The sequence below is a fragment of the Hyla sarda genome, chromosome 5, assembly GCF_029499605.1.
Source record: "Hyla sarda isolate aHylSar1 chromosome 5, aHylSar1.hap1, whole genome shotgun sequence".
Lineage (NCBI taxonomy): Eukaryota > Metazoa > Chordata > Amphibia > Anura > Hylidae > Hyla > Hyla sarda.
Window position 1 is genome coordinate 165,839,255 of NC_079193.1, and position 14,591 is coordinate 165,853,845.

The 14,591-nt window shown below is 44.2% G+C and overlaps 1 protein-coding gene across 4 annotated transcripts in view; it reads right to left on the reverse strand.

Moving 5' to 3' along the window:
- Positions 1–1,372: 1,372 nt before the first annotated feature.
- DNAJC13 (DnaJ heat shock protein family (Hsp40) member C13) overlaps positions 1,373–14,591 on the reverse strand; it is a 244,401-nt gene continuing 231,182 nt past the window's right edge. For 3 of the 4 annotated variants that reach the window (XM_056520651.1, XM_056520650.1, XM_056520649.1), the window contains one exon: positions 1,373–2,309. In XM_056520651.1, the coding sequence (XP_056376626.1) occupies positions 2,212–2,309 (98 nt within the window). In that variant the 3' untranslated portion in view covers positions 1,373–2,211. Of the gene's footprint in view, positions 2,310–5,997; positions 6,107–14,591 lie in introns of all 4 variants that reach the window. The other variant, XR_008844053.1, reaches the window with a different exon arrangement.

Consider the following 14,591-nt stretch of genomic DNA (forward strand, 5'->3'; position numbering starts at 1 on the left):
ACTCTGCGCCAAAATAACCAGACAAAAAACGGTCGGTTTCAGCTTAGTAAATGAGGCCCAGTATTGCAGTCTGGATGTATCTTATAAAAGGTTCTCTCTCTCATGCACACTACTCCTATTCACATAATTAATTTTTTTATACACACTTCTCACATAAATCATTCCATTGCACACATTGGCCCTCATAATATTTATTTGCACTTTCATTTTTTTCAATCACTTCCGCATATTCATCCCACTTTCCACACACTTCCATACTTTTATTATTTTTTTCACTATCTTTTTGGGTGGTTTTTATTGTGTTCTGGGGGCACAGAACTCAGGGGGTTAATGTTTTTCACCTGCGTGTCACTGGATGTCTTGTTATGCGTTTTTGTTTGTCCTTGTCTATATATACTTTGGTTGCCAATAGTTACTCCTGGGAGGCCTCCTGAACATGTGGTTCTATTTGCATATAGATACCTTCGCCCCCCCGATGGGAGCACCTCCCACTAATAGGCTCGGCTGCAATATCTCTTTCAGTATTCAGGACTGAGCCGATACGGCCCCGCCCCGCTCTCTGACGGAGCTGCCGATGCAGCTCATGACCCTTACCCGGTCATATGACCATCGGGGCGTTCACCGCCCCGTCATTGTGTACTAGCTCTGATACGGATACTAGTGTTCCAGTCATATCTGGAAGCGACGGGCACTCCTGCACTAGATCACATGTCGGCATCTGACACATGCAATAGGTAGGGTTCACACCTGACTATCATTATGGTCTCAGTTTAGAGTTTACCTTATTGTGATTGGAGGAAATGATTGTCAATTTGATGAGCAAGATTTTGATTGGCTGATGCTGGATATATATAAGGGGATTTAGACACGCCCCTGACAAAGCACAACGTGAAATATACGTTGGGCTTGGAGCTGGTAGGTGGCAACTTGCATAGTTTGGTTTTTCCTGTTGGTTATTCCTGTTTTTGTTCCAGTCCTTGATGTCTACTATTCTTCCTATGGTATAGATATCTCTCTCTGCTGTATTAGGTGGAATTATTCACATTCATGTACAATATGTCCGTTTGGTACTTGAGTCTCCTCTTCTGCATTCATGACTCTCCCTGTATTCAATGTATTGCTGTGTCACCTGTACCATCTCCAGTCATCTGTTCTTGTCACCTGTATTTTAACATTTCTGTCTATTTTTAAATGTATGTCTTTTTGATATATGTTCAATAGAATTTAACATTTTACATAATTGGTTCTTCTGTTGATGTGGAATGAAGTACAATTAACATTGCATATGGTGTCACTGAAGATTGCGTTCCAAAAATGAAATCCCTTCATGTACAGTAGAAAGGGAATTTCATGTGTGGCAATAAATACTATATACAACAGAATCACATTTTTAATGTAAAAATTTGTAGGCAACATGGCAGCATCTAACAGAAGTTCCATTAAGGTCATTATTTCCCTTTTATTTCTTAAAATTTTCTGTACAGGGTTGAATGATCTGTATAATGTACATTCATAGAAAGCTGTATATACTGGGGAATAATGGAGGAATCATATCACTATTACACTAGGTTCTTACATAATAAGCTGACATTTTAATATTCACTTTATTATTTGGTAAAGCTATGCTGTACATGGGAATACCATTTTTTTCTCTTCATTCTCACGAGGATAGTGTTATTGATTTGAAAAGCACACAGATCATGGACTGAACACTATTGGGATTCAGTCATTCTGAGGGAGCCCAACCACTTCCAACAAAACGGCAATGTGAATGCCCTTCCATTCTAGACGGCACCTCTGCCTCTTCTTGGAATATAAAAGGTAGAACAGGGAGATTATTATTACTTTGATTCACAGTCTTGTAAACAAATACAAAGGAACAGAATGTGCTTAGATACAAAAGGAAAGACAACAGAACAAGTTGTGTAACCAGACAGCTGATCCACAGAGTGCTTTCATGTGTATTTTACATAGTGATGCTTTATCAGGACCACATCTCCAATGTATTTTTCTTTTTTTTTATCCCTAAATAAAAATATATGTATTACAAAAAGGAATAACACTTTCTCTTAAAACAAGGAAGGCCGAAAATAAAGTCATTTGAATCAACCCTGGTGGGATGGAGAAGAGGAAAAAGTTTACAGTGCTTTCCTCATGCAACAAGAAGCAGTTCCTCCTTTTGAGACTTCATTGGTGTAACATCTGTGCTGCCTAGCCAAGATCTCCTACTTCATGGTCCACCGGTGGTGGCACATTGGGCATAACTGTAGATGAAGTCCCTGCCGTAAGGTAGCCAGCAACTCCAGGTCCTGAACAAAATACAAAGCCAATGTTAGTTATACATGTCATTGTTATAACAAACGTTCTATAGAAATATCAATCCAACTTACATGGAGATGGGGTTGGATTAAAGTCTTACTATCCCTTCACTCTGAATGCAAGAGACTTTGCAGGCAATCCCGTAGTCTAAGACTTATGTGATCAGACAGATTCCTGAAGGTCACCTGCAAGTCTATGGGACATCTGGCATGGAGTTCTGGGAAATCATCTGATCACATGAGTCTCAGGCAACAAAAATGCCAGCAAAGTTTAAATGTATCCTGCCCCCAGAGTGATAGTAATGCTTTAAGTTTAGGTGTATGGTGACTCAATGTAAATAACACTGCAGCAACTACAATGTTTCCCTATGGGAGTTTGTGTCACCTTAGCGTCCTAGCCAAAAACATAACTCCAGTCAACATCTAAAAATGTAAAAAAAAAAATGTAAAAAAGGGCACAACTGCCAATATCTGTAAAATATGTAGACAACTTTTACTGTAAAAACACTCACACCTGAATATAGCAGTAAATAAGCTATATTTTAGATCCTCCTAAATGCAACAATAAGCATAGGGCTATATACCATACAACCAAATGAAAGAATTATACTAACTTCTAATAATAAATAAATGCAATAACAGTACCCAATAAATAGATGAAAATGAGTATAGATAGAAAAAAAAGCAGACTAAGGACATAGATTACTGAAACCATGTCCTGTGGTTCAATGAGACAAAGATGAACTTATTTGGTTCAGAAGGTGTTGGGCTACAGTTCATTGAGGGAATCATGAATGCCAACATGTACTGTGACATACTGAAGCAGAGCATGATCCCCCTCCCTTTGGAGACTGGCCTGCAGGGTAGTATTCTAACATGACAATGACCCCCAAAACACCACCTAGATGACCACTGCCTTGCTAAAAACTGAGGATTAAGGTGATTGACTGGCCAAGCAGATCTCCAGAACGATAACCTATTGAGCATCTGTGGGGGAGCAAAAGGTATAATGCACCAACTCTGTGATGGTGTCATGGAGGAGTAGAAGAGGACTCCAGTGGCAACCTGTAAATGTCTGGTGAACTCCATGCCGAAGAGGCTTAAGCCAGTGCTGAAAAATAATGGTGGCCACACAAAATATTGACAACTTGGGCCCAATTTGGGCATTTACATGTAGAGATGTACTCACGTTTATTGTCAAGGTTTAGACATTAAGCATAAAATATCTTACTGTATGAGAACAGTACTATAACTGAAGCAAAGTTTAGGGGCCTTGTTTTATGTTGCCCTAGGGACTGGAAGTTATGTCTCTGAGTGCATCAATGAGCCTTGGGTGTCCCTGACCTTGTCTCCAATTTACCAGTTGTCCTTCTATACCAACTTTTGAGGGACCACTGCATAAGCAGGAATACCTGGTGTTATGGGAATTCTCTGACCCAGTTATCTAGCTTTTACAATTTGGCTCTTGTAATATACTCTCAGATTCTTACACTTTCTTTTTTCTGCTTTCAAGACAATAACTTTAACACTGACTAGTTACATGCTGCCTAATATATCCCACCCATTGACTGGTAACAATGCCAAGAGGTAATCAATGTTCACTTTACCTGTCAGTGGTTTTAATGTTATTGTATAGCCATGTTCACACAAAGATTTTCATGTATCATGCTTAAAATTTGAGCAATGTGTGCACATTGCTGTCAAAAGGGAATATGCGCTGCAGTTCACATTGCGAATTGTGCTGTGCATTTCTGCAGGCATATTTCAAATATGCAAGAATAAGTGACATGTCATTTATTCCAAGTGTATTGCTCAGGAACGCCCTTAGGAAATACAGGCTGCAGATTAGCCCCATTGAAATGTCTGAAGTGTCAAGATACATTGAAGAAATCTAATGTCACTCTTGGAATTTTTGCAGTGTACCCTATGAGGGAGATTTATCATTGCCTTCCTGACATTTTATGGGCTAAAATTTGGAGCTAATTTTTGTGCAGTTATAAATATTTTGCACAATTACAATTTTGACAACTAGCAAAAGTGACTGAGATGCAGTGCTTCACTCTTGACTATGCAGTGAAAAAGATTTAAGTGTTTTTTTAATTTATTTTTTTAAAGGTTCTAAAATATTGCGCAAACATAAAAAAAAAACACGCAAATTCATACCACCTTTGCTTGCCTTAGAAAAATTACATCCAACAGCAAAGTTCTGAGGTGATTTTGTATCAAAGTCTTGATGAATTTCAGGCACATAAGCCAAAAACGCAGCAAAAAAAACCCAAAAAACATGGTGTGAAGTGGCTGCACACAGACACACATAGATGAATCTCACCCTATATCTCTAGGATATAGAAAACACGAGGGCAGGAAAACAAAAATGTGTTAAAGAGATATTCCTGGATAAAACTTTCTAAACATATCCATGTGGACTGTGCACCAAATTATAGCAAGATGTGAAAGGGGTATTCCAGGCAAAACCTTTTTTTATATATATATATATCAACTGGCTCCAGAAAGTTAAACAGGTTTGTAAATTACTTCTATTAAAAAATCTTAATCCTTCCAATAGTTATTAGCTTCGGAAGTTTTCTGTCTAACTGCTCAATGATGATGTCACGTCCCGGGAGCTGTGCATGATGGGAGAATATCCCCATAGGAACTGCTCCAGGGACGTGAGTCATCAGAGAGCAGTTAGACAGAAAACAACAACTCAACTTCTGAAGCTAATAACTATTGGAAGGATTAAGATTTTTTTTAATAGAAGTAATTTACAAATCTGTTTAACTTTCCGGAGCCAGTTGATATATATAAAAAAAAAAAATTTTGGCCTGGAATACCCCTTTAAGGACACAACTTTACATAGGTTTGCTTGGACACCATGTCACTCCACTGGAATCATAACATGGGTACCAGTAAATAATACTAGGTACAGGGCATGTGTAAGTGATGCTGTGAAATCATTATATAAATTGGACAAGGCGACTGACAACATGATGAGACCCTTAAGGGTACGTTCACACGTACGCAGATTTGATGCGCAGGATTTTCTGCTGCAGATTTCAATGTTAACTATATGACTGAGCACAGCTTCTAATCTGCAGTTACAAATCCTTCTGCCCAGGATCCTGTATGTGTGAACATACCCTAAAGCAGATGCTAATAACATGAATTACTCGCTTTACTTTATATGTAAGATATCGGTATAAAATGGATTAAACAAAATAAAATGATATATTCCATATTAGTAAAATCAACCAGTGTTCCTCAATTCCAATCTACATGGAATCCCAATAGGTCATATTTTGAGGGTTTGTATTCTGGCCATCCATATAAAATTAAAGTCAATCTAATGTGTATGGGAGTTGTTAAACGGTCCTGGCAGCAGATGTGGGTGGACCGAGAACTGGAAATGCTTTCCCGATATCTTGTTGTGCAGAGAGATGTTATCTGCTGTCAGACGTGCACTAATGCACTGGTGGGTAAATTTGTGTCTACACATCAGAAACTGCCTCTGAGGTTTCTTGAGGACTCGATTTGAGAATCACTGGATAAATAAAAATAAAAATGTAAATGATCTAAACTCAATACACACCAGGAGGAAAGGTGGGGGAAGGGAAATGTGTATACAGTCATGTCTGAAGCACAAGATGCATGGATGCAGCAGGTGCAACAAGCATTGTACCTGTGTTACAGAGCTACACAGCAGTTAGCAAGCTGCCTGGAAGAAAGCATCTAAAGCCCACTTCTGAGATGAAGGGGGCTGCTACCAGTAAGAAGGGAAGGAGAGACACCTGAAGGAAGAAAAGTAAAAAGCAAGGGAAAAAGAGGTTAGGAAGGAAGCAGACAGCAACAGGCATAAGGGTATACAAGGTCCTGGATTACAAAAAAAAAAAAAAGCAAACCTGCTGATAATTTGTATGAGATACTGCAACTTAGTCCAACTCATATCAACGGAACTAAACTGCAATATCATGCACAGCCTGCAAACAGGTGCTTTTTATTTTTTTTACAAGAAAGTGCCCATATTTTTCTAGTTATGTAAAAACCCTTTATTAAGGCTTAGTAACAATCTCTTGGTGATGGCTATGTGCAGAGAGGGATTATCACAGGCTGCCACAGTAGATTAAAGGGGTTATTCAAACTAACAATTGATAAGACAACAATATTGGAATCGGCAGACTCCCAACTCTCCGCAGCTTGATGGGGCCATGGGCTTGTGCAGGGGCTCAGCCTCTGCTTTTTTTTTTTACTCTTACACAGTCGCCACACTATTTGTAGGTAGGAACTGCAGAGCTGTTTTGTTCACTTAAATAGAAAGATGCTTTGGTATCTAGCACTGCTGCTACTAATAGTATGGCGAATGCAAGTACACTGCTCAAAATAAATAAAGGGAATACTAAGATAACACATCCTAGATCTGAATGAATGAACTAATCGTATGAAATACTTTCGTCTTTACATAGTTGAATGTGCTGACAACAAAATCACACAAAAATTATCTATGGAAATCAAATTTATCAACCCATGGAGGTCTGGATATGGAGTCACACTCAAAATGAGAGTGGAAAACCACACAACAGGCTGACCCAACTTTGATGTAATGTCCTTAAAACAAGTCAAAATGAGGCTCAGTAGTGTGTGTGTGTCCTCCATGTGCCCGCATGACCTTCCTACAATGCCTGTGCATGCTCCGGATGAGGTGGCGGATGGTCTCCTGAAGGCATGTCCTCCAAGACCTGGACTAAAGCATCCGCCAATTCCTGGACAGTCTGTGGTGCAACGTGGTGTTGGTGGATGGAGCAAGACATGATTCAGGTCTGGGGAACCGGCAGGCCAGTCCATAGCATCAATGCCTTCCTCTTGCAGGAACTGCTGACACACTCCAGCCACATGAGGTCTAGCATTAAGAGGAACCCAGGGCCAACCGCACCAGCGAGGGGTCTGAGGATCTCATGTCGGTACCTAATGGCCGTCAGGCTACCTCTGGCAAGCAAATGGAGGGCTGTGCGGCATCCCCCCCCCCCCCCCCCCCCCAAAGAAATACCACCCCACACCATTACTGACCCACTGCCAAACCGGTCAAGCTGGAGGATTTTGCAGGCAGCAGAACATTCTCCACGGCGTCTCCAGACTCTGTCACATGTGCTCAGTGTGAACCTGCTTTCATCTGTGAAGAGCACAAGGTGCCAGTGGTGAATTTGCCAATCTTGGTGTTCTCTGGCAAATGCCAAACGTTCTGCACGGTGTTGGGCTGTAAGCACAACCCCCACCTGTGTATGTCGGGCCCTCATACCTCCCACTTGGAGTCTGTTTCTGACCATTTGAGTGGACACATGCACATTTGTGGCCTGCTGGAGGTCATTTTGCAGGGCTCTGGCAGTGTTCCTCCTTGCACAAAGGCAGAGGTAGTCGTTCTGCTGCTGGGTTGTTGCCCTCCTACAGCCTCCTCAATGTCTCCTGATGTACTGGCCTGTCTCCTGGTAGCGCCTCCATGCTCTGGACACTACGCTGATAAACATAGCAAACCTTCTTGCCACAGCTCGCATTGATGTGCCATCCCGGATAAGCTGCACTACCTGAGCCACTTGTGTGGAGAGTAGACTCTGTCTCATGCTACCACTAGAGTGAAAGCACCGCCAGCATTCAAAAGTGACCAAAACATCAGCCAGGAAGCATAGGAACTGAGAAGTGGATCTGTGGTCACCACCTGCAGAACCACTCCTTTATTGGGGATGTCTTGCTAATTGCCTATAATTTCTACCTGTTGTCTGTTCCATTTGCACAACAGCATGAGAAATTGATTGTCAATCAGTGTTGCTTCCTGAGTGGACAGTGTGATTTCACAGTAGTGTGATTGACTTGGAGTTACATTGTGTTGTTTAAGTGTTCCCTTTATTTTTTTAAGCAGTGAACTTGTAAAAACTGAAGAGTTTGCAGTGCTTGCAAGAGTGCCTCAAGACCAGGTACATGGTTTTCGTTACAAATGTAAGCACAGACCCACAAGGGGGTCCAACAATGCTGGAGCAGGTCAGTATTTTAAATATGCAGCTGCCATATTTTATTTAACAACTGAACAAACAGCCAGTTCATTTTATAGATAATAGAAGGCAATATGGATTCAATATGACAGAAAAGGGTGTGAGTGCCCAGTAAAGAAAGTAATACAGGGTGTATATAGGTAAACATAGCTACAGTTGCCTAAAGTGGTTTTCCTGTTATTTACCAACCCCTCACCCAGACCCAAGTCACAGAGGTACATCTAATAGCATTTTAGTACCAACACAACACAAAAATACAACAATTGGCTGCATGGTTTCTAAATATTTTGGCATTCTGGGGGTGATATCTCAACACTAGAGCAAGGAAAAAGTAACAGCTGACCAAACCAACCAATTAAATGCCTACATTTACTTTAAAGAGCTCGGATCTCTTTTGCTCTTACACTAGATCAGGGGTCAGCAACCCCTGGCACGCGTGCCACACATGGCACGCCGGATGCTTTTGAGTGGCATGCAGGGCCCCGGCCAGAGAGGCGCTCACTCCGCTAATGGGGATCTAGGACACTTCTCCGGCATCCCCAGGTGAGCGAGCGCCGCTTTAAGCTGTGTGTACACAGTGCAAGCCTCCTTTCAGCGTGTGCCGCAGGCCTGCGGCTTCACTGAGAGGAGACCTGTGACCTCTTCCCGCACAGGCACCGATAACATCTCTCATCGGCGACTGCACTGTAGCGGGAGAAGAACACAGCCAGCTTGTGTGGGAAATAGGGGAGTAAAAGTTTGTTTTTTATTCATCCTGGCATCAGCAGAGCAGGGGAAGGAAGGTGATGGGAGGGGGAAGTGCAAGTGGTGATGATGGGGGGAGTGCAAGTGGTGATTATGGGGGGGGGGGGGGGAGGAAGTGCAAGTGGTGATGGGGGGAGGGGGAAGTGCAAGTGATGATAGGGGGGAGTGCAAGTGATGATGATGAGGGGGGTGCAAGTGATGATGATCAGGGGGGAGTGCAAGTGATGATGAGAGGGGGAGTGCAAGTGATGATGATGATGATTGGGGGTGGGGGAGTGCAAGTGATGATGATTGGGGGAGTGCAAGTAATGATGATGAGGGGGGAGTGATGATGGAGGGGGCGCAAGTGAGTGGGGGGGGGGGGGTGCCAGTGACAGGGAGGGGGATGATGATTTGTATGTGAAGGACCACTGGCTACTTCCCTACCTGGCTACCTACAAAGTTACCTGCCTGGCTACCTTCTGCTCTGTAACACTGAATTCTGCACTTCTGGGGGGTGTACTGGAAAAATGCAAAAACTAGTATGTTTGTCCTGCAGATTCTGGGGTCTGTATTATGGTGGAGTCTGATTCTGGGGTCTGTATTATGATGGGTGGTGATTCTGGGGTCTGTATTATGATTGGGTCTGATTCTGTGATCTGTATTATGGTGGGTGGTGATTCTGGGGCCTGTAATATGGCGGGTGGTGATTATGGGGTCTGTATTATGGTGGATGGTGATTATTGGGTCTGTATTATGGTGGGGTCAGTATCTGGGGGGGGGGTCGGATTCTGGGGTCTGTATTATGGTGGGGTCTGATTCTGGGGTCTGTATTGTGGTGTGAACTGATTCTGGTGTCTGTATTATGGTGTGGACTGATTCTGGTGTCTGTATTATGGTGTGGACTGATTCTGGGGTCTGTATTATGGTGTGGACTGATTCTGGGGTCTGTATTATGGTGTGGACTGATTCTGGGGTCTGTATTATGGTGTGGACTGATTCTGGGGTCTGTATTATGGTGGGGTCTGATTCTGGGCTCTGTATTATGGTGGGGTCTGATTTTGGGCTCTGTATTATGGTGGGGACTGATCCTGGGGTCTGTATTATGGTGAGGTCTGATTCTGGGGTCTGTATTATGGTGGGGACTGATTCTGTGGTCTGTATTGTGGTAGGGACTGATTCTGAGGTCTGTATTATGGTGGGGACTCAGTTTGTCAGTACAGACAGGTGACACTGATGACAACGGTACTTACCTTGTCCCGTTCCGTGCAGGTGATCTCCGTTAACTTCAGCTCCAGGCCCGGCTTGGGGCACGGGCGGAGCTTAGTGACTTCACCGCTGGTGTTCTCTAGCAGCGGGACCCAGTAGAGAGCAGCAGTGGTGACGTCACTAAGTTCCACCCGTGCCTCAAGCCGGGTGCCCGGAGCTGAAGCTAACGGACAAGATTCCTGACCGGTTAGTGCAGGACCAATTTTCACAACATTTCATGTTGGGTCATGTAAGCATGCACTGCAGGTGCTTTGTATTAGAAATGTATACAATCACTAATAGTTGTTCAGCCTCTACAAATACTTTGCTGTTGTGTTTTATCAGAGGTCTACCACCACTTGTTCTTTTCACAATAATACCATAACTTCTGATCAAACATTTTATCAATGTTTGACCTGACAACATCGGGGATAGTTTGCTGGAGCTCTAAAATCACTTTGTGTTTGTACGTTCAGATTTTTAACTGAAATTCTACATATTTAATACAAAGCCAGATACAAAGCCAGAAATACAAAGCCAATACAAAGCCAGAAATGGATTTAACAAGTTAAGAAGTTTCAGTCTTTCCTCCTCCATTTATCATTCACTGCTGGGTTTGTATTTAATAATTTCAATAAAAAATCTTTGGTCTGTAAACACAGCCATAAAGATATGGGGGGAGATTTATCAAAACCTGTCCAGAGGAAAAATTGCTGAGTTGCCCATAGCAGTCAATCAGATCGCTTTCATTTTTCAGAGGCCTTTTTAAATATGAAAGAAGCAACCTGATTGGTTGCTATGGGCAACTCAGCAACTCTTCCACTGTGCAGGTTTTGATAAGTATCCCCCATGATGCAGTGTTCTACCCTACAGTAACTTAGCACAGATGTCATGGATTTACTCTTATTTAAAGGGAACCTGTCATATTGAAATTACCCATTGAAATAACCCACTTTAATGGGTTGCTGTAGGCAATAAAGTCAGTTTTATGTTTGAAAGTTTGGAAAATAAATGAGCCCCAATGGGTTTTCTAAAAACATCCACCATAAATGACAAGAGGCACATTACATCCATATACTTTAATAAGTGTTTAAGAATTAGACTGTGCTCCTACTTTGTTATTATCTTTTAAAGGGGACTTGTAACTAAACCAATTAAAAATACAAATATCACAAGTATAGTCTAGTAGGGTATCATGCCGGGTATGCCCTGATCACAGCTCCAGTGGGAAAAGTCGATTTTTGGACTTACCGTAAAATCTTTTTCTCTGAGCTTCTATTGGGGGACACAGGACCATGGGTATATGCTGCTTGCCACTAGGAGGCTGACACTAGGCTTAAAAAACAAAAGAAGGTCAGCCCCTCTTGGCAGGATATACCCGCCTCCTGGCTCTGAGCAACTCCGTTTAGTCCCAAAGCAGAGGAGAACCGACCAAGACAGAACTGTCCAAACAAACCCCAGAAAAAGAAGGGAACCGACCACAAACAAAACACCCCCGAACCACGTGGCGGAAACTGGCTGGTCACCAACAAACCAATGGGCGGGTGCTGTGTCCCCAATAGAAGCTCCGAGAAAGAGATTTTAGGGTAAGTCCAAAAATCTACTTTTCTTGAGCGCTGTCCCAAAGCAGTTCCTGGGGAGGGAGAGTCTAACATCCCAGCCAGAACAGTACTCAGGCGGACGACAGAACTGCCGCCTGGAGAAAGTATGCACGCAGTAAAACTTGGCAAAAGTGATCAGAGACGACCAGGTCACTGCCTTGCAAACCTGTAAGGCCGAAGCCCCATGGCTGACCGCCCAAGACGCGCCCATCGCGTGGAGGGAGCCATCATGCAAAAAGGGGGCGCCTGACCCTTGCAACAGTACGCCTCCGAAATGGCAGAGCGTATCCACCAGGAGATAGTCGCCTTGGAGGCTGGAAGCCCCTTGTGCCGTCCCTCAGGAAGCACAAACAGGGCATCACACCGCTGAAAGGAGGAAGTGACCGATAAATAGGTCCGAACTGCTCGAACCAAGTCCAGCTTGTGAAGATGGCGCTCTCGAGGGTGAGAAGTGACGGGCAGATGGAAGGCAACACAATATCCTCGTTTACGTGAAAAGAAGACAACCATGGGCTGAAAGGAGGGGACAGGCCAAAGGACCACCTTGTTTTGGTGAAGCACTAGGAAAGGCGAACGGCAAGAGAGGGCTGCCAATTCAGACACCCTGCGAATGGACGTAACCGCGATGAGGAAGGCTACCTTCCAGGAAAGGAAGCGAAAGGAAATCGGCCCCAGAGGCTTAAACGGAGAACTCTGTAGGGCAGGCATAGGCAACCTTCGGCACTGCTGATGTTTTGGACTACATTTCCCATGATGCTTTTGCAGCATTTTGGCTGTAAGAGCATCATGGGAGATGTAGTCCAAAACATCTGCAGTGCCAAAGGTTGCCTGTGCCTGCTGTAGGGCATCCAGAACAAGGTTGAGGTCCCAAGGGGCAGTAGGGGACCGGAACGGGGGAACCTCATGAGCCACGCCCTTCAAAAAGGTCCGCACATGAAGATCTGACGCAAGCGGGCGTTGGAAGAGGACAGACAACACCAAAACTTGCCCTTTAATGGAACTGAGAACAAGACAAGTCTCCAGCCCCGATGGGAAAAAGGACAAGAGGTTAGGCAAAGAGAAGGAGGTGGGAGAAAGCGAACGAGCCTCACACCAGCGGAAATAGGCCCGCCAGGTACGGTGAAAAATCCTGGCGGACTAGGGCTTCCGAGTTTGGAGCATGGTACGAATCACATGGGAAGAAAAACCTCGAGCCCTCAAAACCACGGTCTCAACAACCATGCTGTAAAACGCAGTGAAAGTAAATTGGGGTCCTTGGGAGAGGAGGTCGGGGCGATCTGGAAGGCGGAAGGGAACATCCGCCACGAGATCGACCACATCGTCGTGCCACACGCGACACAGCCAGTCCGGGGCTACCAGAATCACCGAGACGAGGGAAAAGGTAGGGCAGAGCGAAGGGGGTCCAAGGGACCACAAGAGCCTCTACCGCTAGAGCCAGGGGATCCCGCGACCTGGAGACAAAGCAAGGGACCTTCCTGTTCCAGCGGGACGTGAAGAGATCCACGTCCAGAGTACCTCCCCGGAAAACACACATTCCCCAACCATATGAAAAGAGGGGTCCAGGGAAGGGAGAGGGGGGCCCAGGAAGGGGAAAGGGGGCCCAGGTAAGGGAGGGAATACTCACCTACAGAGCTCCAGCATACTCACCAATGAAGTCTTCGGCCAGCTAGGGCCATCTGCCTTAAGCCATGCTCAGCTGGCAAACAGGGGGACGGCCAATTCAGAAATGCACCGTGCCCCTAGCTCGCAGGAGGGGGATCAGGCAGCGCCATGCTCCTGTCGCCCCCACGCTAGATAAAACAAAAAAGGGAGAGAAAATCTAACTAGAACCTGAAACTAGGAAAAAACTAAAGAATTAAGACCAGGTCTGGAGAGGCTCCGGACCTGTGTCTGTCTCCTCTGACACTAAGCTAAAAACTGAGTTGCTCAGAGCCAGGAGGCGCTGACCTACTTTTGTTTTTTAAGCCCAGTGTCAGCATCCTAGTGGCAAGCAGCATATACCCATGGTCCTGTGTCCCCCAATGAAGCGCTCGAGAAATATGAAATGGCAGTGACATAGGTTCATATTTCTGTGACCAGGCCAGGAGCTCCCCAGCCAGCGGCCACCTGCCTAAATCTACCGGCCGCTAGCTGTTGCAGCTACAACTCCCATCATGCCCTTATAGTGAGGACATGCTAAGAGTTTTAATCTTGAAACAGCTAGCGGGTGGTCGGGGAGCGGAGCTTTACAAAAATTCACACAAAAGTTGCAGTTGCTCTCAAATGCAATGCTGTCAAAAGAAAGTTTTGTAAGCCAGGTCTGACCTGGCTTTGACTTGCGACTTTTTGAAGGGGTTTTACAACTTTTTTTGTGCTTACGTGCGACATTCGCACTTCATGAATTCCCAACCATTGCAAAGTGAAAACTGAAAGTTGCTTAGGTAGGGCTATTTGCAACTTTATGCATACCCACAAAAGTCGCACACAAAGTTGCTTAGGTGCAACCTAAGACTTTTTGTGCAGCTATGGTAAGCAAAAAAAAGAGCGTGTGTGAAGAGAACTGAGCATGTCTGACCAGGACCTATCCCATGGCAACAAGCACAAAACAAGAGAGAACCCAGCCTATATTGGTAGGGTCGTCTTTCAAGAACATTTGAGTTCAGATAATTACTTGTATTTACAAATAT